The sequence below is a fragment of the Dermacentor albipictus genome, chromosome 2 (genome assembly GCF_038994185.2).
Source record: "Dermacentor albipictus isolate Rhodes 1998 colony chromosome 2, USDA_Dalb.pri_finalv2, whole genome shotgun sequence".
NCBI lineage: Eukaryota > Metazoa > Arthropoda > Arachnida > Ixodida > Ixodidae > Dermacentor > Dermacentor albipictus.
The window spans coordinates 25,478,385-25,505,658 of NC_091822.1; the positions used below are offsets into that span (position 1 = coordinate 25,478,385).

General features: G+C 45.9%; 1 protein-coding gene and 1 long non-coding RNA gene across 3 annotated transcripts in view; one reads left to right on the forward strand and one right to left on the reverse strand.

The window, feature by feature from the left end:
• The window catches only part of LOC135897914 (rifampicin phosphotransferase-like), a 219,183-nt gene that overhangs the window by 162,352 nt on the left and 29,557 nt on the right, over positions 1 to 27,274 (reverse strand). For both annotated transcript variants that reach the window (XM_065426606.2, XM_065426605.2), the window contains exons 2-7: positions 25,893 to 26,071; positions 23,658 to 23,932; positions 21,343 to 21,390; positions 21,068 to 21,181; positions 18,590 to 18,705; positions 11,455 to 11,507 (exon numbers count right to left, since the gene is read on the reverse strand). In XM_065426606.2, the coding sequence (XP_065282678.2) occupies positions 11,455 to 11,507; positions 18,590 to 18,705; positions 21,068 to 21,181; positions 21,343 to 21,390; positions 23,658 to 23,932; positions 25,893 to 26,071 (785 nt within the window). The remainder of the gene's footprint in view (positions 1 to 11,454; positions 11,508 to 18,589; positions 18,706 to 21,067; positions 21,182 to 21,342; positions 21,391 to 23,657; positions 23,933 to 25,892; positions 26,072 to 27,274) is intronic.
• On the forward strand, positions 869 to 23,770 carry LOC135897915 (uncharacterized). The gene is made up of 3 exons (XR_010563194.2): positions 869 to 948; positions 18,556 to 18,676; positions 23,631 to 23,770. It is a non-coding gene; the product is annotated as an uncharacterized lncRNA (long non-coding RNA).

The window sequence follows — 27,274 nt, forward strand, 5'->3', positions numbered from 1 at the left end:
GCAGACGTTTTTTTTTTTCTTACTGGCCACATTTAAGCTTACTAGTAAACTAGCCAGTGCATTGCCTGCTTAAGCAGACGAGACAACAGCTCTAGAAGGATAAATTAGTGTGCGAACTAGGTGGAATTAAAGTGATGGGAATAATTCACTAATACGATTTCTATGCTAGAAAATTTAGAACAATCGTATTTGAGGACAACTTTGTCCGAGTCAAACGGAACTCTTTTGTTCCACGATATGCATCAACAAATTTGTCACACATCAATCTATTTTCGCGTTTGGGAGCTTGACCTTCCACACACCGTGAAGACTGCAGTGTGACGTAGCTCACAACGCCCGCAAGCTTGACGAGGCTGATAGCAGCTGCGCTCGTGCGATGCGCTGGCTAAAACTAGCTACGGCTGAATGTTTCACTTTCCAGCAGGTTCAAGTTTCCCTCACGGCTTGACGCAACGTCGGGGTCCACGCGCCTAAATGCGATATGAGCCAACCATTAAATTTGACGATGAATATCTCGAGAAAAAAAAGACTCCAAGAAAATCAAACAAGGTGAAATTACCTCCAAGCAGCCCTATTCTCTTGAACTTTGTAATATAACACATAATCCTCATAATAAAGAAGTTAATTAAGAAGTGTGGGTCAATTACGTATTTGGTGACTCTGACGGTTCGCCAAAACTGTTTCGCGAAACCGCATAAGCAGGCTGTGCTAGCCGATATCGCGTAGTCAGCATGGTGTTTTCATTAAAATTGGTATTATTTTAACGTTGAAAACCCAGAGTCGAGGCTGCCTCCTTTGCTTGGAATGCACCGCCGCCCATACGTGGCTTTTGTGATACAACGGTCCGTCACCACAAGGCCAGCCTTGTTTTACCGGTATTCAATTCTGCCCTCGTGTTAGAAGCAATGAGGAAGAAGTTGGATGAATGCCCTTGTCTCAAAAGAGAACGTAAGTGCACGGCATTTGTCGAAAGCACCACCGTGAAAGTGAGCTCTCCCAAAACGTTCTCCTAAAGCGTTTTCCTTATGGATATGTGCCGCACTTAAAAAGGCTTACGCCAAGGGTATTCAGACAAAAGGTCAGTCGCAAATACTGCATGGCCCATTCACTGATATCATGTTAGATGCATGCCATGTTTATCGTAATCTCCGCGAACATTTCACAATAAAAGCTCGCCTCACACATCAGCCGCCTGCCACTGATGAATCCAAATACGTCTCGACGGTTCCAGACAGTTTGTTAAACAAACGCACACGTCCTCCCTCTCCTTTCCAAACTTTTTCATGCCGAAAGCAGGCTCTGAAGTTGTCTCTTCTCAGTTTTACAAATTATACTATTTGCTACCCATGCGCAGACAATAAAACTAAGTAAAGCACAGACGAAATTTAGTTTAGCTCAATTGTAGAAATAATGAAGTAAAGGAAAAGGAAAGTGGACGATAGGATAACGTGCCAAAGGTGGGAGCCAAACTCGCATATTAAGCATTACGCACTCGGTCGGCTATACCCTACGTGTTGGGTGCTTCTTCATTTAAGCCAAGCACACAGCCCGTGTATTTTCTTGGGCGCTTGTGAATGCGTACAGACTTAGCGCTGAGGGTGTGAACCAGCACCGTCCCACGGGGAAGCTGGCGTATGTGGAGCACTCTTTTAGCTTCCTTTCGGTGCATCACCGCGACAACGATTTCAGAAGTGTATTCACATGCCTAAAAAGTATCACGTGCTTAACCTTTTCATATTGTTCTCCTCAAGCAGATGCACGAGAGCCCATTAAGACTCTAGAAACTTTGTTGATAAAGGCAGTGTTCTACACGACTGCAGAGCCAAAGACCGGAACCGGCAGAAGAATGCGTCATACACTTCCAGCTGGGCTAACTCGCGAGGTGTCGCGTCTTCCCCACGTGTGTGCCGCGCTATTTTCCATCGAGACAGAGTGGCAGAGGAAATCAACGACTTTTGTTTTCGTATAAACTGCGCCACAAGCCGACCCAATGGGTCGTGCCCTTGAGGTCGGAAAGCCGTGCTCATGTTTTACCTTGTGTGCAGTCTTGTCTCGCTGTTTGTGTAAATGAGTGCATCCATATTGTTGACTGGTTCAGCTACAACATTATGAGGATGCCACTTCCTTTTTTTTTTATTTCGTCCGTGAGTCAAATGAAAGCTGGGCCAAGGACAACGCGCGAGGTGGTGCCCTGCCTGTTGGGAGCCAAGCGCCATTCATCTAACCGTTCTTTTCTTGTTGCTTGTGTACTACGTTATTATGTGCTACGTTTGCTTTGAGATGTTAGCTATCATAAGTGTTTTTGTACAGGAGGTTCCGATAAAGTCTTTCACTGTGCGACCTCCTTCTGTCTACTGAATACTTGTAATGTGACCCAACATGCAATAATCAATTCTCATTCTGATTTCCTATAAGTATCGCTAATGCGGAACGTGATCCTGAAGCTCACGATGGATTATCGAGGAATTCGGTGGAGTTAATGTAACGATACTCCTATAAACGGCAACAAACAGGTTATTTACACTTCATTCAGCAGGCTCCGTCAGTTTCATTGGGGCTGTATGAGCATCGCGAGCGGTGCATCAAGCAGAATAGTGGACGGAAACGCCCACCGTCTCAAAGCTACCCGTAAAATGAGAGAAACACAACACTGAAGAGCTTGATGATCGTTTGGACTTCACAGGGTTCCTCTAAATATTTCGCAATACAGCACGTGGTGATCTCAAAAGGTGGCGTGAATAACAAAACCATTTCTGTTCGGACATGGTGGCTATAGTGTATTGCAGCTTTCATGTACATGCTGTGACACGTAACATTCCCGTTTCCAAGCAAAGATGATCAAAATGTTCGAGGGAAAAAAATTACTTCTCATAAGGTGGGATAGAACCGCAGGCCCTTTAAGGACGAATAAGAGAACATAGCCCGGGAAAAATCTTAACTTTTTATATTGAGGTAGCCAATGATCAACTGGTTTTTTTTATTTCATTAAAATAATGCTATACACATGCCGACTTGCAATGTGCCCTTAACAAAAACAAAATTGACCCATCTTGAGTCAGTTGTGCCTAGACGTTCGAAATGATATAGTGGTGTGTACGACGGACGTTCCGAAAGTAAGCGTCATCATTTAATTTCACACGGAAACTTTATTGCAAAAAAAAGATACACCATGGCATCTAGAACTATACACCTTGTGCTATTTTGTTGCGATATAGGCACTCCAGGCGCATTTCAGCCGTCGTCGTCGGAGTGAGCATCGCCGTGAGGATTCCGTACAAAGTGAACGGGCGTTAAAATTGTCGCCGAGCGCCGCATGTTACATGTGAACGTTAAAAGCGTGCGAGGTTGAGCCGGTAAACGCGGCTCCATCTCGCGTGTGCGAGAGAGGAAGGCGGGCCGGAAGCGCGCCCACTCAACACCCTGGCTGTACCCTTTCCCCTAGAGCTACATCAAGCAAAACAGGCCCACATAGAAGTTCCGTGCAGCGTGCTATGAAGCTACGGCGGCGCATCTATGTTGAATATGAGACGCGGAAGGCCGAGTCGGCGACGACGGCGACAAGAATCCGATTAGTCCCGGGAACCCTGGCGCTCCTTGGACAGCTTCGGGGTTAGAAAAGTCTTGGCACCGTGTATGCCGTCTCTGCGCTTGTGCTGCGATTGCGGTTGTGTGTCCGGTAAGCTTTCATTGCAGCGGAATGTGAATTACGTTCGTGCAGGATATGCCTAATAAGTGCTGTGTGCCCAATTGCTGGAGCAATTACTAAACGGGCAGAAAAATCATGCGTTCATGCTTCCGCAAGATCAATGACAGAATATTGGGTGCCAATGCTAGGACAAAGAGGAGAAAAACTAGAATTCTGCGGAATATAGCAGCTGTTTCTTTGTAAATAGTTGCAGGAATGTTTTGTGTCTCCATTGCTAAACTCCTTTGAGGTGCTGTAAATATTTGGACTGCGGTACTGTATGTAATAATGCCTCTAATGCGAAAATATTCGTTTAGAGCCTAATCTAGGCTGGAATAAACACATATGTCACGAATGTGAAGAAGGGCAGCCTAATCTAGACTGGAATAAATACATGTGTCCGAATGTGAAGAAGGGCACATGAATGGAGTTGTCATGAGATATGTATTATGGCGAACTGCTAACATTTTGTTGAAGAACTTTTGTAGTTGCATGAACGGCAAACTCTTTGACGCCGACGATAAATCAAGGCAAAGACGCCACTCTGAAGAAGAGGGCAGTACTGCGACTTCTCCATATATGTCATGGTCCCTCCCATCATTTACCCGAAATTCGTTCTCCATCCTAAGGCTGAACCATTTCATTTTTGGACATATTTTTAATAGTGCAGCGCGTAAAGAGTTTGGCATAAAAAAATAATGCTGGAACGCCCTCTGTTTTTTGTGGGTCATCTGCTCAGCTATGCCTCAAAAAACAATAACTGCGCTCTGGTTAAGATTGACCATAACGGCGCGATCCCTTCATTCAACCTGTAACACCGACCACGCCGCCGGCCTCTTCTCCATGAGGACACTCGCTGAGCGCTCAGGCATTCTCTTGTCTGGGTGGCATTGGCCCACTCCTGTCGCGTGTGAGGCAGAGGGGTAAGGCGAAAGAGGGTTCTTATCCGGTGGCAAGGTGGGGGAGGGGGAGGGGACTGCTACGGCTCGGCCCTGCGGGCACCTTATCTTGAAAGTAGAGTGTACTCGAATAGAGTAGCCTAGTACACTCTACTTGCAAGCGACCTGCGACGTGGCCAAAGCGCCCGCCCGCGCGGACCTCACCTTCAAAGCGATCTCCTATGTTTGCAAAGTAGGCGTAGTGACAGTAGGTTCGTATGCGCTGTGCTTTCGACATTTTGTTTGTGTTGAAGCAAGAGATGCAGTAAGCTCAATTCAATCGCTGTTGCTGCCACCATTCCTCACGCTACCTTTTTGACAGCCAATTTCCGCGCTCATCGAGCGAGGTGGGCTCATGTTCACCTGTGCGCGCGCGAGAGCATACTTGTTAATTTAGTTATAACATGTTGGCGGGCTAGTTGGTTTGCATCCATGATGGAATGTGTAAACGCGACTGAAAGAGGAAGTACAAAGAAACAGACACACAGAGACAGCGCTGTCTCTGTGTGTATGTTTCTTACTACGTCCTCGCTCAGTTGCACTTACAGATTATACCAATGTTAATTTAGTGAGTGAGCGAATGTTTACAAGTTTATACGGCCGACAACACTACTATCCTTAGTTAATATAGCTATCTACTCACTTGCTATCGTAATCGGTGCTACTTCTTTCGGGGGAAACTGCAAAATTATTTTTTCCGCATAGTTGCCACCGACATTAAGAGATCCTGTCGTAGCTTGCAATCACTTCGAAGAATTGCAACGAAGGCGCCAAATAATACAACGGACGAAGGAAGGCGACACGGGACAACCGCGTAGGCGTTTTCCTTGTTTCCATGTGTAACCAACTCGCCCACCCGCACGTGCTTAATTCGAAGAAGCCACTCCGGTAAAACTCGCTGCCCTGCGATGCAAGGTCCGAGAGATGACCTCTTCACCATACACTATCTGTAAGCGTTCATGGACGACGGACGCACTCGTCCCACGTGCCCCTTCATACCGGATACGCACTTCCATTGGCAACCTCGTTGTCAGCACACGTCTGTCTGCCATCGCGATTTGAGTTCGAAGAACCTTCGGGCACGCCGGTCTGCTGCTACTCTCTCTCCTTAAGGGCCGTTTATAGTCCGACGTTATCGGCGCGCGGGCGAGCGTCGTTCGCGGTCAGTCACGCTACGTCGGTTGCGCTGCGCCAGTCGAGTTGCCATCCCCTCTATACTTCAACGCGCGCGCCGTAGGTTGCTATCTTCGGAGCATGCGCAGAAGGTTCGCCAAGTCGCGCGACGTCCGCAAAAGCCGTCTGCGGTGTTGCCTTTTTCTTCGCGCGCAATGCATTGTGGTGCGAGAGTTCCGCCGACTTCGACGCGCGAATGGCTCCGGAGCCAAATCGGCGCCGGGCCCGTCGGGGCGCGTTGGAAGCCGCCGGTTACGTTTGCTGCGCCGGTGCGCCCGACTATAGAGGGGTCGTTTTCGCCGACGCGACGTAGCGTGCGCGCGCGCGCGCGCGCGCGTGCGTTACGTCGGACTATAAACGGCCCTTTAGTCTTGCTGCAAATTCGTCATTCCTCTTCCGCTTACGCTTCTTCCGTCGTTGAACGAACAAAGGGCGCGGATTCTTATGGCAGCTTATTGCACCTTGTGCACCATCTTCTCTTAATAAAACAAGACGAAAATTACTTTCGGAACGTCTCTCGCATGTTACACATCATATTGCGTGCTTATGTGAGGCACGCAATCATTACTTTCTGAGATTACTTTTCACTATCAATTTTATAAACGTTTCATTGCTTGGAGGCGCTAACATTGCAATTACCGCGATATGTGTATGAAGGAGTAGTCTTGCGCAACAAGGATCTATTACGTGGGTTCCGCGTAAGTGAGATGTTAGGCGACCACGTCGAATGCCGAGCGCTGTTCTTTTTCACACAGATGAGTGGAGGGCACATTATTTCGTCCATCAACATTACTCAGCGCTGATGAGGTGCGGCCTGGCCACTTGGCCATGCGTCGGTTTTCCTCCGGCGAGGAATTCCGGAAAGCCAGCGTATTGTTCCTGCTTCGGGCGAGGACACTTGACTTGGCGGTGCCATCGCATAAGTCGCACAGGTTGTTATGTTCCCTGACAAGGGCGCTGAACTGTTGGTCCGAGCTAATTGATGCGTGAGCGCTAATGCGTTAGATCCAAGTCTGTCCGGCTTATGAATAGTGGATGCGAATTCGCGGGAAAGAATACTACGTGGAGCGGAGCATTAGGCATATCTACGGCAGTTGTTGGAGCCTAACCGAAGCGAAGGTTTAGCTGAACGGTTAAATACAAACTATGAAACTAACAACGATGCAGACTTGTGCTTCCTCGTATATGGTGCATGACATAGCTATGAAGTATACTTCATAGCTATGTCATGCACCGCAAATGACACAAGTTCCGCGCTCCTTGTATCGCAATGGCACATGCCCGTTCTGGAGGATTAGCGAAGAACGGGCCAACACACACACACACACTGGTGCGCACGCCGAATGGTTATGTAATAGAAAATTAAGTGAATTAATGAAGCCGCTGAATTTAATGTACTAATCTATTAAGAGGTCAGTGCGCTGTAGAGATGGCTACAAGCCGACATCACCTGGTCATGTTTCATGCAGAAATTGCATAAAATTGCAGGAAATGCAGAGGTGCATATGCTAGGTCTATTTCGGATATCGGTGATAACGGCGTGATTTCTGCCGGGTCACGTACGCGGCTTCATGTGGCACCTAAACTGCCAAGTGCTCCCAACGCGTGACCGACTAGAGCAGTGGGGCACAGTCCCATGTTCGCACTGCTCCATTTACCCCCTCCAAGGGTCCAACAAGCATGTGCTGCTCCAACACGTCGTTGCTAGCGTATTTTGGAGGGCCGTGCATGCTGATTTCCGTGGCCTTGGAATTAACCACTTTATCACAGCGGGTCGCTGCTCACATGGCCGCTTCGCGCAACTTTTAATTGCTGCAGGTGCCTTTTAGTTATGGCGTAACCGGTGCAAGGCAGTTGCCACGCGACGTCATCGCCGCGTTCTGCTTCCACTTCTGGAGAGGCTCTACTCTGAGCTACTGTCGTTTCGGCCAGAAAAATTGCTCTTCCTTAGGAAGAACACTTTGTTCGATAGCGGTCATGCCGATTCCTGTCGGTGGCCGATGGACGCGTATGGCTTAATTTGCGACCAGCCTCCTTTTAGTTTAGCCTAGCCATAAAAAAGTAATAATTTAACGTACATATAATGTAGGTGCCCGCAATTTATGTGTTCGTGTGCTCTTGTATACACCATCATTTATGTATATATACATCTCATAGCATCACCAAAAATTATGAAAAGTCACTCTGTCACATCATCATTGTACATAACCATTATATACACTGTATTTATTAGCATCATTTTAGATAACGTGACAATTAGTTCATGTTTAACTGAGTGTTTGCGTGGGTCTCTGTGGTTATGTGTTAGTGAGTGACGACTCAGATACTTGTTTGAAACGGGCCGTGTATACAATGCTTCGTACTTATATGTTATCGTCTTGGTGGAATTGTGCCGTGATTGTGACTGAGTGTTCGTATAGTCTCTTCATGAAATAAACTTGCTCTAAACGTACATAACAATAAATAGAAGGCGTTCATTTTTAAGTTTTCTGTAATATTTGAAATCACCTGTTGCAGATAACATAATTGAAGCCCTTGAGCCGCATTATTCTTTGAGAGGGACATCACATGTACGAAAAATCTGAACGCCCACTCCAATAATTAAACACTGCTAATTACATTTCTAATTAATTAGTTGAAGGCCCATATTCCGCACTAAGAAGTGTAGCCGGTCAGCTTGCAATGCGTATCCATTTGGATAACATTTCCACAATTACACCAGTTTCGAGATATGCGCCATCAAACTCGCCGTAAAACTGCAATAATTTTTTACTCATTTTGTTTAACAAAACGCGTTTTTTTTTGGTGGAATGAAGCACGGCAGTATCGGGACTGTAAATGTATTTTGTCCCCTAATTCGGGAACATCTCGAAATTGGTGTGATCGTGGAGACTTATTTCAAGTGTAAATGCCCTGCAAGGAAACCGGTTACACATACTAAATTGCAATGTGAGCCGTAAGGTGAACAATTGAGAACTCATTTTTGATTGGTTGCAGTACAAAAACAACGTGGAATAGCGATTGGCTGACAACAGTGATGGTGCCATAGCGGAACTTTTCAGGATCTCACATTTGCGACACTGTGGATAAGATCATATGCAGATCACACACAGCGACGTCGATCGGCTTAGGGTGATGCGTCAAGGATCCGGTGTCAGGCCATGGTACCCATGCCTAAATAGGGGCATAATACGGAAATTCGCGAATGCTAAGGTTTCGTTCTATGATAAAAGAACTTAGGGGACGGAAACTGCGTAAAAAAATGGGACAAGTATTGTGCTGGAGAATCTCTCACGTTCGAAGGGTTACGTTTAGGCAGGTGAGCCAGTCGCTCAGGTTTCACGTGAAACACTGTTCCAAATGTGCGTGAGAAATACTAGAAGACAGCCACTTCTGGGGCGACACCAGGAAATAATGTAGTTAAGAGCAAACTGTAGAGAGAGAGAGAGAGAGAACAAGGAGGGGAAATCCAGGGAGGTTAACCGGGCGAGCAATTTGAGTTATTATATGAGGTGGTGTGGTTTACACATTCCAACTAGAAGCGACCCTTATTGCAGTTAGGTACCACGCGTGAGGAAAGTGCTGCCACAAATAAATTTTTTTTGAAGGAAGCTGGGTATTTCTTTATACGATATGCGCTAAAAGGCGATACCATGTACGCGCTATTCTTTCTCGTACGTTATTGCCTGCGCACGTAAGAGCTTATTTAGTATGATAAGCACCTGTAATATAACAACTTTCCAACAATAACCTGAATGTTAAAGTCCTTTATCTAAAGTAAGCAAAGCTGTCCAGCTGCCAACACGTCCGGGACGAGCAAGGGGTATCGGACTTGAGACGGTAAATTAAGGTGGCGACCTTTTGTTATCTTTTAAAGTTAGTGAATAAGGTTCTAGGCAAAAATTGTTTTAATATGTTCCACTTAGACGCACATCCTGTGCGGGCATTTTCTTAATAATGTAACTGCCCGCAATGCTAGGTCGACCATCTACTGCCATCATCATCATCAGCAGCAGCAGCACATAGTTGCTCCACGGTAGGGCAAAAGCGTATTCCTGCGATCTCCAATTTGCCCTGTGTTGCACTAGCTGATTGTAACTTGCACCTGCAAGTTTCCTAATTTCGTCCCCACAACCAATTTCCTGCCGACCTCTACTGCACTTTCCTTTCCTCGACATCCATTCTGTAACTCTGACGGACCACCGCCTTAGTGACCTTGCATTACATGACCGGCCGATCTCTAACGCGTTCTCTTAATGTCAATTAGAATATCGGCTATCCCCGTTTGCTCTCTGATCTACACCGCTCGTTGCCTGTCTCTTAGCGTTACGCCTAACATTCTTCGTCACATCGATCTTTGCGCGGTCCTCAACCTGTTCTCGAGTTTCTTTGTTAACCTCAAAATTTCTGCTCCATATGTTAGCACTGGTAGAATGCAATGATCCTACACTTATCTTTTGAGCGGCAGTCGTAAGCTACCAGTCAGTATTTCGGCATGCCTGCCATATGCACTCCAACCCACTTTCTATTTTTCTGTAAAATTCCTTCTCAGGATCAGGGTCCCCTGTGAGTTATTCACCTAGATAAACGTACCCCTGTAGAGACTCAAGAAGTTGACTGGCGATCATAAATTCGTGTTTCCTTGCCAGGCTATTGAACATTACCTTTGTCTTAATAATAACCTTCAACTCCACTCTGGCATTTTCTCCGTTAAGCTCCTGAAGCATTTGTTTCATCTTCAGCGTACTGAATGTGACAATAAGCGAGAAAATGGGGGTTAACCGATGCGCCCGATTGTTATTGATTATAGCACAGAAGCCCACAAACAAAGACACCAAGGACAACACTGGGCAAATTACTTTGACTTAGTATTTGAATTAAAGAAATTATCAATAAACGGCAATGAAAGGGGATGAAAATACAACTTGCCGCAGGTGGGAAATGATCCCACGCCTTCGCATTAAGAAAGTGGATGGGAAAGCGGCGCCGCCGTAGCTCAATTGCTAGCGCATCGCACGCGTAATGCGAAGACGTGGGATCGTTTCCCACCTGCGCCAAGTTGATCTTTCATCCACTCTCATTGCCATTATTTTATCGTTCGTGCAAATAATTTAGCAAGTACAAGTAATTTCCCCTGCGTTCTCCTTGGTGTCTTTGTTTGTTTGCTTCTTATGATATGAACACGAAAATGTCATCTGCAAATCGAAGATTACTGAGATGTTTGACGTTGATCCTGGCTCCTATGCCTTTCCAGTCTAATAGCTCGAGTACCTTTTCTAAGCATGCGATGAATAGCATTGGAGATACTATGCATCCTTGCTTGACCCCTTTCTTGATAGGTCATTTTCTACATTTCTTGTGGAAAATCAAGGTATATATAGCTTTGGAATCTTTGCAGAAATTTCTAGAGATTTCTACATATGTCTCTTGTACTCTTTGCGCAATGCATTCATGAATGCGGGCTCTCTACGGAATCAAATGCCTTTAAAATCTATGACAGTCATATACCAAAGTTGATCGTACTTCACAGATTTCGCAATTACCTGATTGACGAGTATACTGCCGCCTACTATAATCCAGCGTAAGCGACGCTAGCGTAGTTGTGTTCAAAAAACGTTAGCCTGTGAGAGTCGCCAAGCAAAACATTTGTGCACTCACGTTCGTCCTGCCCATGATGTGGCCGAAATCACGCAGAGGGTAGCGGCCATTTTCTGGGAAGAAATGACCAAGCATCACATCTGGGAACCTGTGTTACAAGCTCAAAAAACAGATAACGACGATGGTCAATGTAACTCCTCTATGGCATTAGTTCAAATGCAGGAGCAGTGCAGAAGTTTAGTGATACTGAAGAAGGAGCACAGTATAAAGGAGAATATAAATGAAATAATAATGGCTTTTCAGTTTCAGTAAATGGAAATAAATATTTTTGATATCTCAGAAATACAGCTAAAAAACACTCCAATATACGTTGCATTTCGCGCTGCCCGCAACTCGCTCTGCGCGCATGAGAATGTTGCGCATTTACAGCAGTAGAACAGGTCTCATTTATTTAATTACCATGGCAGGAACGAAATAAGCTGTAAGACAAAGAGGTAAAGCATCGTATATGAAAAAGCAAAGCGTGCGGTGGTGCAGGCTACAGGATGCAATACATGTGAAAACGCAGTCATAGCGGTGAACGATGCTTGGCGACGGCAAAAGCATGGCACAGATTGGGATTGACTGTTCTGAAAGTGTTTTCTTTCCTTGCAACGATGCTTATAGAAAATGTGTTTAACATAAGCAAAGGCTCTAAGGTATTGAGTAGTCACGATACTTTTCCGACAAAACATCTTATTTGCATGACGCAGTTGTGCTGTTGGTTTTTGTGCCGCAACAGTGTCAGTACATTCACGTTCCAATTTATATTCTGTCATGGCTATACTAGGATATTTACGATAAAATTTGAACTCTTTCACTGCTATTTTAGCTACATGCGGAAGAACAAGAGGTGTGCTGAAAATTGTGAGACGTTTGAGAGTCCAGCCATTGTGCTTTTATTTCCGACCAATACGAGTTTTAATGCAATGCCAAATTGCATTTCTTTTTAATAAAGTGTTAGCATTCGGAGGGTCATAGCGGAAAAAGCTGTGCGTGCGTGAATAAAGGGAAGCCAGTCACGTTGAAAAGGTAGAGAGGGTGTGGCATAGCTTAGAAAATCATGTATGTGTACATCTACGTGTACGTATATATATATATATATATATATATATACCTACGCGTAGATGTACACATACATGATTTTCTAAGCTATGCCACACATATATATATATATATATATATATATATATATATATATATATATATATATATATATATATATATATATATATATATATATGCAGAGTGTCCCCGCTACCTAATTGGACCAAGATTTAAAAAAAAGAAAATATGCGTTGTTCAGAACAGCAATCACGTGGATGTTGTTAGCCTTTATCTACACTGGCAGTACCATTTTCTTGCTCGTCTTTGTTTGAGTGATTAGCCGAGATAAATGAAATTACTATTAAATATAGCTCGAAACATTCAGGCGTCAATAGGAGAGTTGTGGAGCTTTACAAATATTGCCCAACCCAGGGATTTCCAATGAGATACACTTAGCGTGGCCGTACTTATTCGGGAAAAACTAAAGCCCGCGGAGTTTCTAATATACCACGTGACGGCGCGCATTGTGTGCCCGATTGCGCCGCGATAACAGCGCTCTCATGAGTGATGAGAGATGTTCAGTGAAGAGCGGGACACACTCAGAGGTCCTTAGGGCAAAGGCCCAATGCCCCGCTGCCATACACCCGGTTGGAGATACTCAAATTGGCGTCAGATAAGTTCAGTGAAGAGCGGCAAACACCCGACGGCACATGTCCGCAGAAAGAGCCCTCATTTTTAGACTGCACTACCCTTGGGATCGGCCAACGTTGATTGACCGCGCTGTCTTCGCAATGCGCCCGTATTCGTGGTTAGCCAGATAGAAACATGGGTGAGAACAAGCTGGACTGAGGCTGCCAACAATGCTAGGGACCTATAACGTAAAATTTCTCCAATATGTTTTTATTCAAATCTCCTGACGTCAAATTTGCGTAACCGCCGACGCAAACATCGCGCGTTCACCCGCAGCGTTGTCTGAACAGACCAATCAAATGCTGCCTGCGTTCATAGGAGGTCACTTTTTTTGCTTGAAAAACAAAAACATCGCCTGCACTGAGCGGCTTGTCTTATCTAATTGGCTCACCAGAGGCGAGGATCATGCTCAAGTGGAGAGGGATTCGATAGGGCTGAGCCACTGCACTGAATATCGATAACCGGATGAAGAGGGTGGTGCCGGCGTCTGCGATTGGTCCGCTTTCTCTTAGTTAGCTTGCGGTGGCTTATCGACAATCGTGGCGGCATGGAACGGAAGCTTAAGAATGACGCTAAAACGGATCCTCAGCAAAGAAGAGTTGGCAGAACGAGGTCGTAAACGTGCCCAAAGGGCTCGAAAACGTTACACGGTCACGCAAAAAGCTTTAATTATTACAGGCAAATAAACACATGCTCTCCGGCAGGGGCGAGCAGCCAGTGTATGAGCGACCGGCGGCAGCCATCTTCTATTGCTTTCGGAACAGGGCAGTCTGCAGCTGTTCAGAAGAAAATTTAGTTTTGTTTGGCATATTAATGCATATTTAACGCGTACACGTCACTTTAACGCGGCAAGATTCTGTGGTTTTGTGACGTCGCGTGAGAGGCAGCTGAAGTGGGTGCAGCCCGAAAACTTTTGACCAATAGCGGTGGGCTAATGGCAAAGAAGCGTCGAATCAGAAATAACCAGTTTTGTTTTGTACGGTCAAATTATAAATAATCAGTGTGCACACGTCACATCAGGTGGGGAGCTATCGCGGTTTTCGTAACGTCGCGTTACAGACAGGTGCAGTGGGGGTGGTCCAAAAAAGTTTTTGTCAAATCACGGTGGGCTGATCGCAGAATTGGAATAGAAAAGTTTGGAATAGTTTTACGTTATAGTGTCCCTTGTGACGAAATACTGGATTTCATTCACGAAGTGCTCTGGCCAGATGAGGTAACCTTCTGCATAAATTCTCAAGTGAACATCCATAATGCGCATTACTAAAACGATACGAACCCGCATTGGGTGCCACAGACCAGACACCAGTGTGTGGTGCAGTATCTCTGACGAAAGAATAATTGGCCCCAAATTTTTTGCGCACGCGCTCACTGCTAAGCGGTACGTGAACGACATCTTGGAAGGCCCAATGGAAGATTTTCGTTGTGATCTTCCTTTTGCCTTTTTAGAGCGAACTTGGTATCAGCACGACGGTGCACCAGCTCACAGCAGCAGCATTTCCCGAGCCTGGCTTGACGAAGCCTTCAAACGCTTGAGGGACGCGCGGCATAGACCAGCGCCATGGCCTGGAAGGTCACTGGACATGACACCTCTTGACTTCTTCTTGGGGGGACATGTGAAAGACCTGGTGTACCGCCAACCTAGAACTACACCATAAGCGCTAAAGGCAGAGATTGCTGAGGCCTGCAGCGAGATACCATCTTGCGTTATCAAAAATTACATCGGACGTGCTGAAAAGGGTAATACTGCATCATGGCAGAGGGTGACTTGCCTGAACACATTCTTTAGACAGACATCACAGCGAATAAATCTCTACAACCGTTATTCATTAAAAGAGCCATCTGTGCGAAACTTTTGTACGATGTGGAAAAGGCACGTAAGTAATATGAAATTACAAATTCTCTGCTGACAATGAATGGACAGGAAGCTAAAAAGCAACCTTCGACGTCATTTCACAATTATTATTTTTGTGACAACCAGCGTAATTCACACGGCGTTTTCAAGCTTGTTATAATGTGTGTTTGGATGTTGTGGTCTTGCTCCCAAATTCGAACTCACCAGCTCGTCATTTTTCCTACGCATGCATTCTCATAGCGTGAGAGTGCAATTATCGCCGCAGAAACGGAAGCCGCGCTGTATTTCAACTGCCGCCAGAACCCACTGGCATTTATCTCGGAACCAAGCACAACGCGAAGCTCTGTCGTGGGCAGCACGAAAGGCGCGAAGCGGCGATGTTTTTTACAAAGCACGGTTGAGAGAGCTCTAATCGTGGTGCATTTGGGCGCACAGAGCGCGCTGTCCGTGGTATGTTTTAAACTCCGGGGGCTTTCGTTTTTCCGAAATGAAAAAGGCTACGCCAAGTGTATGTCGCTGAAAGTGCCTGGGTCGGGCAATATTCGTGGAGCTCCACAACTTTCCTATTTACGCCTGAACGTTTCAATCTATATATAAAACGTTAATTAATTTATCTCAGCTAATTACTGGAACAAGTACGAGCAAAAAATGGTACTGTAACTTTCAATAAACGCTAACAACATCCTCGCGATTTCTGTTCGGAAGAACGCATATGTTTTTTTCAAAATCTCGGTCCACATCAGCTGGGACACCCTGTATATATATGAGTGCGTAGAAAGGGGAACCAAGGGGCCCGATTTTTATTTGTCGCAGCCACAAGCAATAAGAGCAGGTCTGCTCCGGACCACAGTCAGTTGCACTTCGCTCCTTGAAGAGGCAGGACGCGTACACAGCGAGCTCCTGAAGAGCACTTTGCAAGTGGTAAACGCAGTTTGAATCGTAGATACAGGACATCCTAAAGGTTCGATGTATATCGAACGCATATCTCTCGCATTTACTGCTATATCACCACTAAAGCTTTCCTTTAAAGTTTCCTTCACCAAGCCTCATTGAAAATCCTTGTTATGCACTGGAAGTCTTGAAGTGCCATCTAGAGAGCTTTTTACCGCACGCATTTTAGAAATTGGACCATCGAATGCATCGGGCCGCCATCAGACGAGCTCCAATGCGAACATAATCTCTTTCTCCCTGTAGACTAGCGTCCGTAAACGACGTTCCTTCCCTGGCTCCTCGCATATCATAGACAAGGAACCGTGTGAAATTTCTGTTACGAGTCGATCGCACCTCGTTCTCTTTTCCTTTTTTGTAGCGAGGCGAAGATTCATGGTGGTTTTCCGCCATTTGTGTTAAGTGATTCAGTGGGGAGAAGTGCTATATAATTGCTGATGTTGCAAACAGTGCTCCTGACGTAGAGTCATTTAGGCGTCTGACCATGATTCTCCAACTGGAAGCGGGCTTCGCTCGAGAGAAAGCGCACGCGGTTTTTTGCTGGAAGCTTCAACAGTTCTCGAGCGGTGCGGTGGTCTGGTGCTCTGCAGACACTATTGTCGACGCGCGATACACTTACCGTTGTTTGCCTGTTTGAAATGCTGAACTTCGTGGCGGGAATTTTAATCAGCACACGACTGCAACTCGCATATTTCGAGCTGTGGCTGTTATACCCTGCTTTAGCGTATAAAGGTCGGCATAAGTGAAATTTATATCCCATTAGCAAACACAATCTGATCTGCTAAGACTATTTTATGCAACTCATGTACTATCGGCCAAAAAAGTAAACGGACCACGGCTTAGGTGGCCGGAGTGGCTGCGGGGCCACACCGGGGCGCTGCTATCGCTCTGCGCGCGCTGACGGCGAGAGTGCCCCGAGTGACGCCAGACTTCACCCTCAGCCTCACGTGGGGCCTTACCACGCTTGATGAATTTCTAGTGCGCCGTTCGGTTACTCTGGTGCTGACGGTCGCGATGAAGGGGACCGTGCATCGCCAGTAATCCAGCACATGGCGCTGTCGCACAGTAACGGACGGCCGTCGGGTATTAAACCGCGGCATTCAGAAGGAATGAACGCCCGTTCTGTTTGTTGTTTTGCTTATATTCACCTTATCCTTCATATTAGTGCATGTCGCCGATGTCCACCGCTGCTCGATTTTAGGCAACATGACACAAGTAGCCACAACGGCGGCTACGGTGATACGCGCTCCTTCACGCCGGTGTGATAAGTTGCAGGTGCCAAGCTTTACTGAGGGCATGGCTTTTCTGTCGACATTACTTTTCCGGCATTGTCTCGAACAGTGCGGTCAATATTTATATCAGCGACGCCTCTGAAAACTGCTCTGAGACTACAATGCGTAGGCCATTATGAAACTTTACAAAAGTACGGCCAGGAAGAGATAATTGGGACGACGAATCGGAAAAACTAGTCAGTCGTGTAAGTTTATTCACGGAAGCATTCCATGGCTTGAAGGGGTCCTCAGTGAGACGAAAACTTGCCGTCGACCGCGATGACTTGGCTTAGTCGCCTTGGCATCGAGAGCGCCGCCGCTATAGCTTCGGAAGTCCGTGCGTGCATGCAGCGCTTCCCACTCTCTATCGTGCCGACGTGAAAGAGCGCGCGTTACCGTAGCCGGCGTTGCGGCTACTTGCGCGATGTTGCCTAAAATCGAGCAGTGGTTGACGCCCGCGACATGCACTAATTAGAAAGACAAGGTGAATACATGCAAAACAACAAACAGAACGGGCCTTCGTTCCTTCTCAGTGCCGCGGTTTGATGCACAGCGCCATGGGCTGGATTACTGGCGATGCACGGTCCCCTTCACGGCGACCGTCAGCAGCAGAGCAACCGAACGGCGCACTAGAAATTTGTCAAGTATGATGAGTCATTCCGTGAGAGTGAGGGCGAAGTCTGACGTCACCCGGGGCACTCTCGCCGTCAACGCGCGGAGCGAGATAGCAGCGCCCCGGTGTGGCCCCGCAGCCGCTCCGGCCACCTAAGCCGTGGTCCGTTTACTTTTTTGGCCGATAGTACATGGAAACAAACCGCCCTAAACTGCCAAGTTATCGGCAACGTCAATCGTTCTTTAGACATGAACGCAAAAGCTTTTGTTCGTAACGGTAGACTTCCTGTTTGTTGCTGCACTGCTGCGCTCTAACAGTGCTTTTTTGTTCGCAACAACTAGCGCCGAGAGAATGAATTTGCACATAGGAACTAATATCAGCGATGTTTTCATTCAGAGACACCTCTTCTATACTGAATAAAAAAAAACGTTTGAGCTTTACAGTGTAAGCGCTTTATTGCCTAAATTCAATGTTAACAAAGAGCCCTCCTTATAGGCAAATCGCACACACAGAGAAGTTTGTTTGTGAAAGTATGCCGTGATTCAGCATTGTATTCAGACCAAAGCTCCGATTGACAAGCATACAAGTGGACAAACGAGAAAAGAAAAAAGCAATAACGGCAATAACTTGCATAGTACCAGACCACAAATACGAAAGTCGCCTGCATTCTCTTGTTCATGGGTTGCTGTTTTATTGCGCAGTAACATACGCAGAGTCCACAAGGTGAGCCCTCACCGATGCTCCTGATGCGAAAACCCCAAAGGAACAGTTCCTGCGGAGCCTCGCCGTCCACACCAACGGAGCCCGTGCAGAAGACTAGCTGTGCGTAGCTGTCGACTTCGTCCAGAAGCCTGGAAGGGAACGGGTGTATAAATTTCCGGTGTCACGTACTTACAATCAACGGTAGTGCAAACCATTTATCAATTATATAAACAGAAGACCAGAAGCCTTCATTTGAAATCCCGAGGGCACGTTTGAATTGGCAGAAGATCTACAACTTTATAACTTATTTTGTTTATATATTTCCATCAAGCTGCGCGTCTGGACAAAGCAGATGTTGTGAAGCATCCTCTTACGCATCTTACGCCTTGTATTTATACACTTCAAGTAGACACTGCAGTTGGCGTTGACGACCGGATATATTTGCCGAGTACACCTGGAGATTCAGGTTATACAATGAGAAAACCACCACACCCAAAACGTGAACACGATTAAACACGTCTGTACTCGCGTTGCAATTAGCCACAACGCAAGCCTTGTTCAATTTAGACTTGCTTGTTTCTTAGCAGCAAACAGATTGGGCAGTTTTGCGCTATCGGTGACACACTAGAATTGAAAGTGGGGTTCGCAATGCGGACAGTGTTCTAACAACATACGAAGCCACGGTGGAATTCATGGGGGAACTTGTTGGTGCGATGCTGCACGCGAGCTAACTTCTGCGGCCTATCAGAAACGGCATCCTGTCCGCTACCAGGCGTTTCAAAACAAAAGCACAATCAGTAGAGCCACCAGCAGCGTTGAAGGCACCGCATGACGATGGTGTACAACATGAGACCGAAGGAAAACCTTCGGCGCTTGCAGCTTCACCTTCACGCTTTTTAAAGAGAAGCTCTCCTTGCTTCTACCTGCGACTTTCTCACTGCTGCTGCTGCTGCTGGTGTCTCGCACAAAAGGTTGGGGGATGGTTCAGAACGTGCGCATACATAACAGGCGCTCGGCCGAGAGGTAATGCAAGAAACTCATTTGAATGTTTGCAGAGCGCAAAATGTGCACAATGCTCTCCGGAGCTTCCTGGGCGTCACCACCTTAGCTCTTGACATCTGCAATTGTCCGTGAACTCCGCAAGAGCGTCACAGAAATTGCAGCGGTTACCTTTCTATTAATTTGCAAGGCTAGACTGAAGCTAGATAGAATGGCAGAGAGGAGAAAGGGGAGGGGAAGAGAATGGGCAGAACCGACGCAGTCGTGAAACGAGTGATTAACAGCCTCAATTGCCACTCTTCGCTTGCAGTTCCCATACAAGGGGGGGGGGGGGGTCGTGATGCGTAAAGAGACAGGGTGACGTGAGAACGTAAGGAAGCGCTGCTATTTTAGGCACGACAGTGGTTGCGGGCAAATGGCATACATATAAGTTCAAGGTACGGTGCGGTACGCTTCTGTTATTTCTGAAACCTAAATGCCACGCATATGTGTCAAGGGGACAACTTACGCCGGGCGTGCAGAAGCAGAGCCACACTGAAGCGCACCGTTGGGTCTAAGCGACACTATATGCCGGTGCAGTCTCACGTCCAATTGGCGCTTGTGTGCCCGCCGCGGTATTAATTTGCAGCTATGACACTGCTCGAGGTTCGAGGGTTCGATCCCGAACCGAGGCAGCCGCATTTCGACGAAATAAGAAAGCGCTTGCGCACTTGGATTTAGCGGCACGTTAATGAACACCACGGTGTCAAAATTAATCCGGAGTCCACCTTTAACGCGTGCCTCATAATTCGATTGGGGTTTTGACACGTACCGCCCCCTAATACAAATAAAATTTAATGCTTCAGCCGCGATGCGATGTGTCGTGTGAGACAACGAATACGCACGACCATTTCAGAGGTTATCAAGTATGGCTCACAACGCCTCAAGCAAACACCTCCGGCTGTGCGTTGTGTGTATTTCGCAAACAGCAGTGGTGTACGCAAGGTAACGTTTAGCAACAACTCACCACTCTCGTGCTGGACTAATCGTTTAAGAAATTAAACGTTAGCCGTCAACGTCGCCGCTAATTATCGTCAATCGAAGCAAACAGAACAGAAGGCTTCGCCTACATCCTTTCCCACGGTGCGTGGGATCTGCATAATGTTTTGTGTTTGAGCGCACAACGCTCATGCAGGAAGCGGAAGACAGAACGCTTCCCCGACTTCGCCAAAATGATTCAGCAAAACGCCAGTGTGTGGCCGCTTCGTGTTCCCCCCTTTTTTTTTGCAGTGAAATGCACTGGGCGTCGGTGGTATACAAAGTGCTATAAATGTATGCACGACAAAGCAGCTTGCAAGTTTTATTCAGCGCTGCGCTATGTGCTAACCAAAAGCTTAACTAATCATCTCAAGACGCCGAAAGAACGTCCTGTGCAGCTGCAATTCGTTTTCAATTAATGTCAACTCTAGCATGTATGTATATAATAAAAATGTTGAAGCCACATGTCAATTAAAAAACACCGCCGTGTCACACCTGTTCACGTTAGGGACACCATGCTTGGTCCAGCTCGTGCGAGCCAGTTGACGTGCCACGAAGTTCGCCGGGAAATGAGCTCTGTGTTCGAGAACGTTGGACGAAGACTTGCACCTGCACGAAGATGTATGCAGTCGGGAACTTGTAATATCTGCTTAGCTGGGCTGGCATAGCTTAGCTTAAGCCACCGAACGTCATCAAGTAAGCCCTATAACACCAACTTGTATCTATGTAACATGTTCTCGGCGATGCGCGATGATAGTTAAAATGCTTACACGAGGCCAAGTTGAACATGGGCCACCGCATCTCCACGCGTCGTGCACCTGTACAAAAGTAAAGAGGATTCATTATTAAACGCAATAAATGGAGTCAATGAGGTCGTGACATCGAGCTTGCCACAACGCCATCATTATGTGTCCGTTTTCAGGCTCACGATTTATGTTGCACCTAACGCACTAACAAATGAAACCGCACTAAATAAGAAAAACGATCATGAGAAGAGCTCACAAGCCGCGGTTAGTCTTTTTGCGCTTGAAGGTGTTCTCTATTTATTAAAACACGTATAATAAATAAACTTCATAAAATAAATTACATGTACAGTTCGAATTACGCGGTCATACTACTGTGACTGATGAGCACACGCTGGCAGAGGAATTTTGTGAGCCAGTAAAATATTTGATGTATAATTGATGAGATACAAAGATGCTGGTGACATTTCTTCAGCCATTGTGTTGTAGAATGAAGGTTAAATATCTACTGAAAAGATCAGTTTAGCTACGGACTGGCATACTAGTCCAGGTCATATATAGACTCGAAGGGTGAAATAAATTGAGTGAGAAAATAAGCAGCGCGGACGCAGGCGCACACGCGCATGCGCCCACGCGTACACAGAGAGATACAGGTGCGCACGGACAAGCGAGAGCTGCAAAACTCGAAAACCTTTTCTGTTCACAAAATACATTTGTGTTCATGTGTAGATTAACGGGAAGCTTTAGCACGGGTGCTCCTATCTAAATAGATGTAAAAGGAGAACTCGTTTTTCTCGGCAACCACTGCACCAAATTTGACGAGGTTTGTTGCATTTGAAACAAAAGCTCAAATTCTAGTGACTGTTTGTTTCGAATTTTTCATTTAGGTGCACAATGTTTATAAAAAATTGGCAAGAATTTATAATTTCCAAAAAACGAAACGATCAAGTTTACAACTCCGTAACTCAGCAATGAAAATTAATAATACAATTCTGTGAATTGCATCTAATAGTACATCTAAAGTGGACAAAACTGACATGTTACACATGAATCTAAAAAAAATTAGTAATATGTAGATACAGCTTTTCCAGAACCCTTCGTACACAACGAAACGTATTCACGTAAGATGTATAATGAGATATAGAATTCGGCCGCTTTTATTGGTCTAATGCATTCCGCTTACAGAACCGCGATATCTGTCCTTGATGCGGAGCTATGAATTTGTAAACTTCGTGCTTCTGTTCTTCTCATACTTCCGAATATTTAACAATTCTTTTATTGAAATTCAGGACCTAATCGAAACTACGCTTCCAACAGTCACTAGAATTTAACTTTGTCTCTCACATGCAACAAATTTCATTAAATCGGTCCAAGGGTTACCTCAGAAAAACTTTGTGCGTTTCACATGAATTTGAATAGGCCCCGTCAGAGTTGGGCCTGAGCTAAAGCTTTCCCTTAACCAGCAGCTTGTACGGCATAAATGTACGTGAAATAGGAAAAGAGAAACAATAATTTATTAGAATTTGTTTATTTGTTCAAAGTGTTCCATCTTCACGATTGTTGCCCCTGCTATGTTTCGCACGGTAATATGTGCGTTTGACAGGAAGAACTGGTGTGGTAATCTGTCTATGGCGCGAGTTACCAATTAAGGGAAGCATGCCCGAGGGCCGACTGAATGTGTTTAGGGGACGAGTATGGATTGGTGCAGCATTCATAATCGCGGCACACTCAGGTATGTTGTTAGCCCCCGAAAATAATTCTCAAGGATGTTTGGAATGGACTGAACTGCTTGGAAGAAGCTGCCGTGCGTCAAGACATACGAATGCGCCGCCTCGGCACATCGCTGGCCACATCGCGGCTGTAAGGGCGACCTTCCTGTCGATAGAGGAGCCACTGCCATATCCACAGCGAGCATGGCGGGCTAGTCAAAGAGAGGGGTACGAGGGTCGGGATCAGTTTTATTCTTAGAGTACGACTGTTTCGAGGAACACTTTTTACAGTAGGAAGTCCTAAAGTCAAAGACTGCAGTGGCAACCTCTATGCAAAATAAACATAAAAAAAGCAGGACAGTAGTTAGAACTCCTGAACAACACACAATGAGAGCATTTGAAACATAATTAGCTAGTATCAACTAGCTACTTACTGTTATAGTACTAGTACTAGTACTAACTGTTATAGAGCCGCTTAATACTTATGCGTATTTATTTCATTAGAAATAAATACGCATAACTAGTAAGCGGTTCTATAACATCAATCTGTATGTTGAACACTCATGTAGCCAGGAAGTGGGAGTAATATGTGACACGCACACACAGCTTAATCGGAACAAGATGGACCCCTACCTGAGCAGTCCGTTGAAGGCGACCCTCCAGCGGCGCATGGGCACCAGCTGCTCGAGCCGCAAACCGGCGGCCGCGTACAAGCCGCTGCGAGAACAATCCGTGACACCGTGGCCAGCCGGCAGCACGTAGCTGTGGCCGTCCGCTGTGCGAAGGTAAAGCCACGCCTCGGCCGTCCGCGCCGACGGGTGACGCCGCACGCGAGCCAGCACGCACTCGCCGCGCTCGGTGCTCGCCCAGACGAGCAGCTCGTCCTCCAAGCCGTCGCCGTCCGGAAACTGCAAGCGATGGCGTCGAGGATTCATTGCGGAACCGCTGGATTACAAGAAAGTGGGGGAGAGCTGGGTCTGACCTAAGCTCTGATAAGGGTCGCTTAATAAAAAGCATTTTGCGAGCACTAAATAGGCAATGAGACATGTCAGCAGATACATTGGTGTTCAGCACAGAAAACCAAAGTAGACGGCTTCGAGAAATGGTGGTGTATTTCACTCGGTCCAGGAAGCTACGGTCGAGAACGACGTTTGATACCTTAGCATTTCAGTGATAAGCCAGGAAGCGGAGTCATTATTAGCAGGGTGGATAAAGGACAAACTAGACCCTGCTCAATATGTTCTGGAAGGTCGCACCACTTTTCCCAATCTATGCGGCGCGTATCAGACCACGAATCGCATGAGCGCCAGGAGAATAGAGTGGAGGGCAGGACATGGAACTATGTCTAATGTGGATAGTAGTGTCCTACAGGGTCAAACCGTGCCTCTCTAAACTGTAAAAGCATTAGAAGAGCGGAGAACATTAGACCGGGTGAAGAGAATAGGCACCTTGGAGGCTTAGGATTAAATGGGCTGACCGACGCAGGGGTGAATGGAGATAGCACGGAAAGCCCTTGGACCGAGAGTATATATAAAACAGGATGATGGTGATGATAATTGCAGCGATTACAGAGTCGAAAAAGTGAATAAAGCAGACTCTCAAGATATTCAACAATTCTGCCGTAAGGAGAAAGACAACAGCCGCTGTTACCTTAATCCGGTAGAGTCAGAATGAGGAAAAATTCAGCGCCTTTCCACTCTGAAAGCTCCACCTCCAACGCGGGTCGACCCGGTATTACACTATCTTCGGGATCGGCCTACGTGCGAAAAATAGTTGGTCTATGTCCACGAAAACGAGGTCCGCCAGAACCTAGCCATAAGCGGCTTCGCTGTAAAAGTAAAACGTAGCAGGTCAAAGTCAACACACCACAGGGGTTCCCAATAAACGGCGTCTACAGGGTGTCTACATTTAATGAAACGTCACGCAACGGCATTTTTCAGGCGCCTTGCCCTCTTTGTATGTATGTATGTATGTATGTATGTATGTATGTATGTATGTATGTATGTATGTATGTATGTATGTATGTATGGATGGATGGATGGATGGATGGATGGATGGATGGATGGATGGATGGATGGATGGATGGATGGATGGATGGATGGATGGATGGATGGATGGATGGATGGATGGATGGATGGATGGATGGATAGATAGATAGATAGATAGATAGATAGATAGATAGATAGATAGATAGATAGATAGATAGATAGATAGATAGATAGATAGATAGATAGATAGATAGATAGATAGATGCCCGCCGTGAGAGCCGAGTGGCCAGGGCGTCGCACTGCTTAGCTTATGGGTTTGAGGTCATGGGTTTAATGCTGGCCACGGCGGTCCCCTCCAGATGGCGGTGGTGTGAAACAACGCTTTTGCGTGCCAGGCCCTATGTGCGCAGTAAAAAACAACTACAAGGGGTCAAAATTATTGCTGAGAACCCTTCCCTCCCACTCCTACGACGTGCCTCAAAATTAGATCTTGGTTTTGTACTTAAAACACCAGAATTTCATTTTATTATCTATCTTTCTATCTATCTATCTATCTATCTATCTATCTATCTATCTATCTATCTATCTATCTATCTATCTATCTATCTATCTATCTATCTATCTATCTATCTATCTATCTATCTATCTATCTATCTATCTATCTATCTATCTATCTATCTATCTATCTATCTATCTATCTATCTATCTATCTATCTATCTATCTATCTATCTATCTATCTATCTATCTATCTATCTATCTATCTATCTATCTATCTATCTATCTATCTATCTATCTATCTAATCGAATCGGGTTTATGACGTTTTGTCAAATGTCTGATGTTTCGTGCATTAGACGCTGGTATGGTCCACGTGCCATCACCTTGTCAGAACTCGGAGGTGTGCAGATGTCGTCCAGGGAAGCCTCCTGCTCAGGACTCAGCAGTCCGCAACCACGTGGATCATATTTGACGCCGAAAGTGTAGAAGTCAAAGCGGCCCTTCCGGCGACACAGCGACACCGGCAGCCTCAGGAGCAGCCATTTGCAGCACTGGGACAGGCCTACAACAAAGGCGACTCGTCAGGGCTTCGAAAAGGTGCAGTACTTCCAAGATATTCTCAAGTGCATTGCAGGCTGTGCCGGCACATCACTGTATACATCGCAAACTATATATATGCGTCGTGTACATGAACGGGGTAGACAGCGAAGTTTTTAGGTCAAAATACCGGAAACAGACAACAGAGAACTCTGGAATATACTGAAACAAAGCGAAGTCAAGTGGGTAATAAATGATTTACATTTAACGGCAATGCGTAAAATTTTGTTGACATCTATTTATATATTCATTTACAGTACCCTCAGGGTCCAAATGGGCGTTACGGAGGGGATGTGTAAAAAAAAGGACATAGGTAGGTTCAAACAATTAGTTTTAGCACTTAAAGTGATAAACTCAAAGTATAATAATTTATAACAGTCTTCAAAGATTATGCATCCTCGATGCAGGCAATGAAGGTGGGAAGGCAGCTCCACTCGCCTCTGCTCTTTGGCACAAAAGAATCTGAGAAAACGTTTACGCGACGGAAAAGAATGAAAACTTTAAACCGATGATCAATGCGTGACGAGGTGCACGTAGCTTCTCAAATAAATTCTTGTTTAAATGAGGTTTTTTCATGAAGACCTTTTTTGAAAAAGGCAGAGATGAGATAGGTTTCGTCTGAGCTGCAAAATAATAGGGCCAAGGTCGGATTATATTAAACAAATGCTAGTTGAGCTGCAATAGGGAGATACACATTCACAACTGGGAGTTACAAACTTAACTTTTTATTAGACGAACTTGTGCCGAGTAAAACATGGAGCACTTAATCGCAACGACAGCCGCGAGCAAAGTCGGCGACCGTCGAAAATCTCATCTGCGGGTCAAGCACGTCGGCTTTCATAAATCAGTCATCGAAAGTTCCAGAGTATTCGCTGGTGCCCGTGCGCCTTCCATAAACTGCTACACAATTCGTCTCACGTATACAATCACATTATACAAGGTTCGTCGACAACAGACGTTTGACAGAACCATCGATAACATTCGCGAAACCTCCGATATGTGCAGGTGCGTCCTGCGCCGTGCGATAACGTTAGCATTTGTTAGCTGGTGAAATACGGCCGCCGGTTACAGATAAAGAGGTGTGCGTATAAATATAATTATGTTTGCTGGTGCACGAAAGAGACATGAAAAAGTGGGCTCTGAGAAAATAAGCGGAAAGGATTGAAAC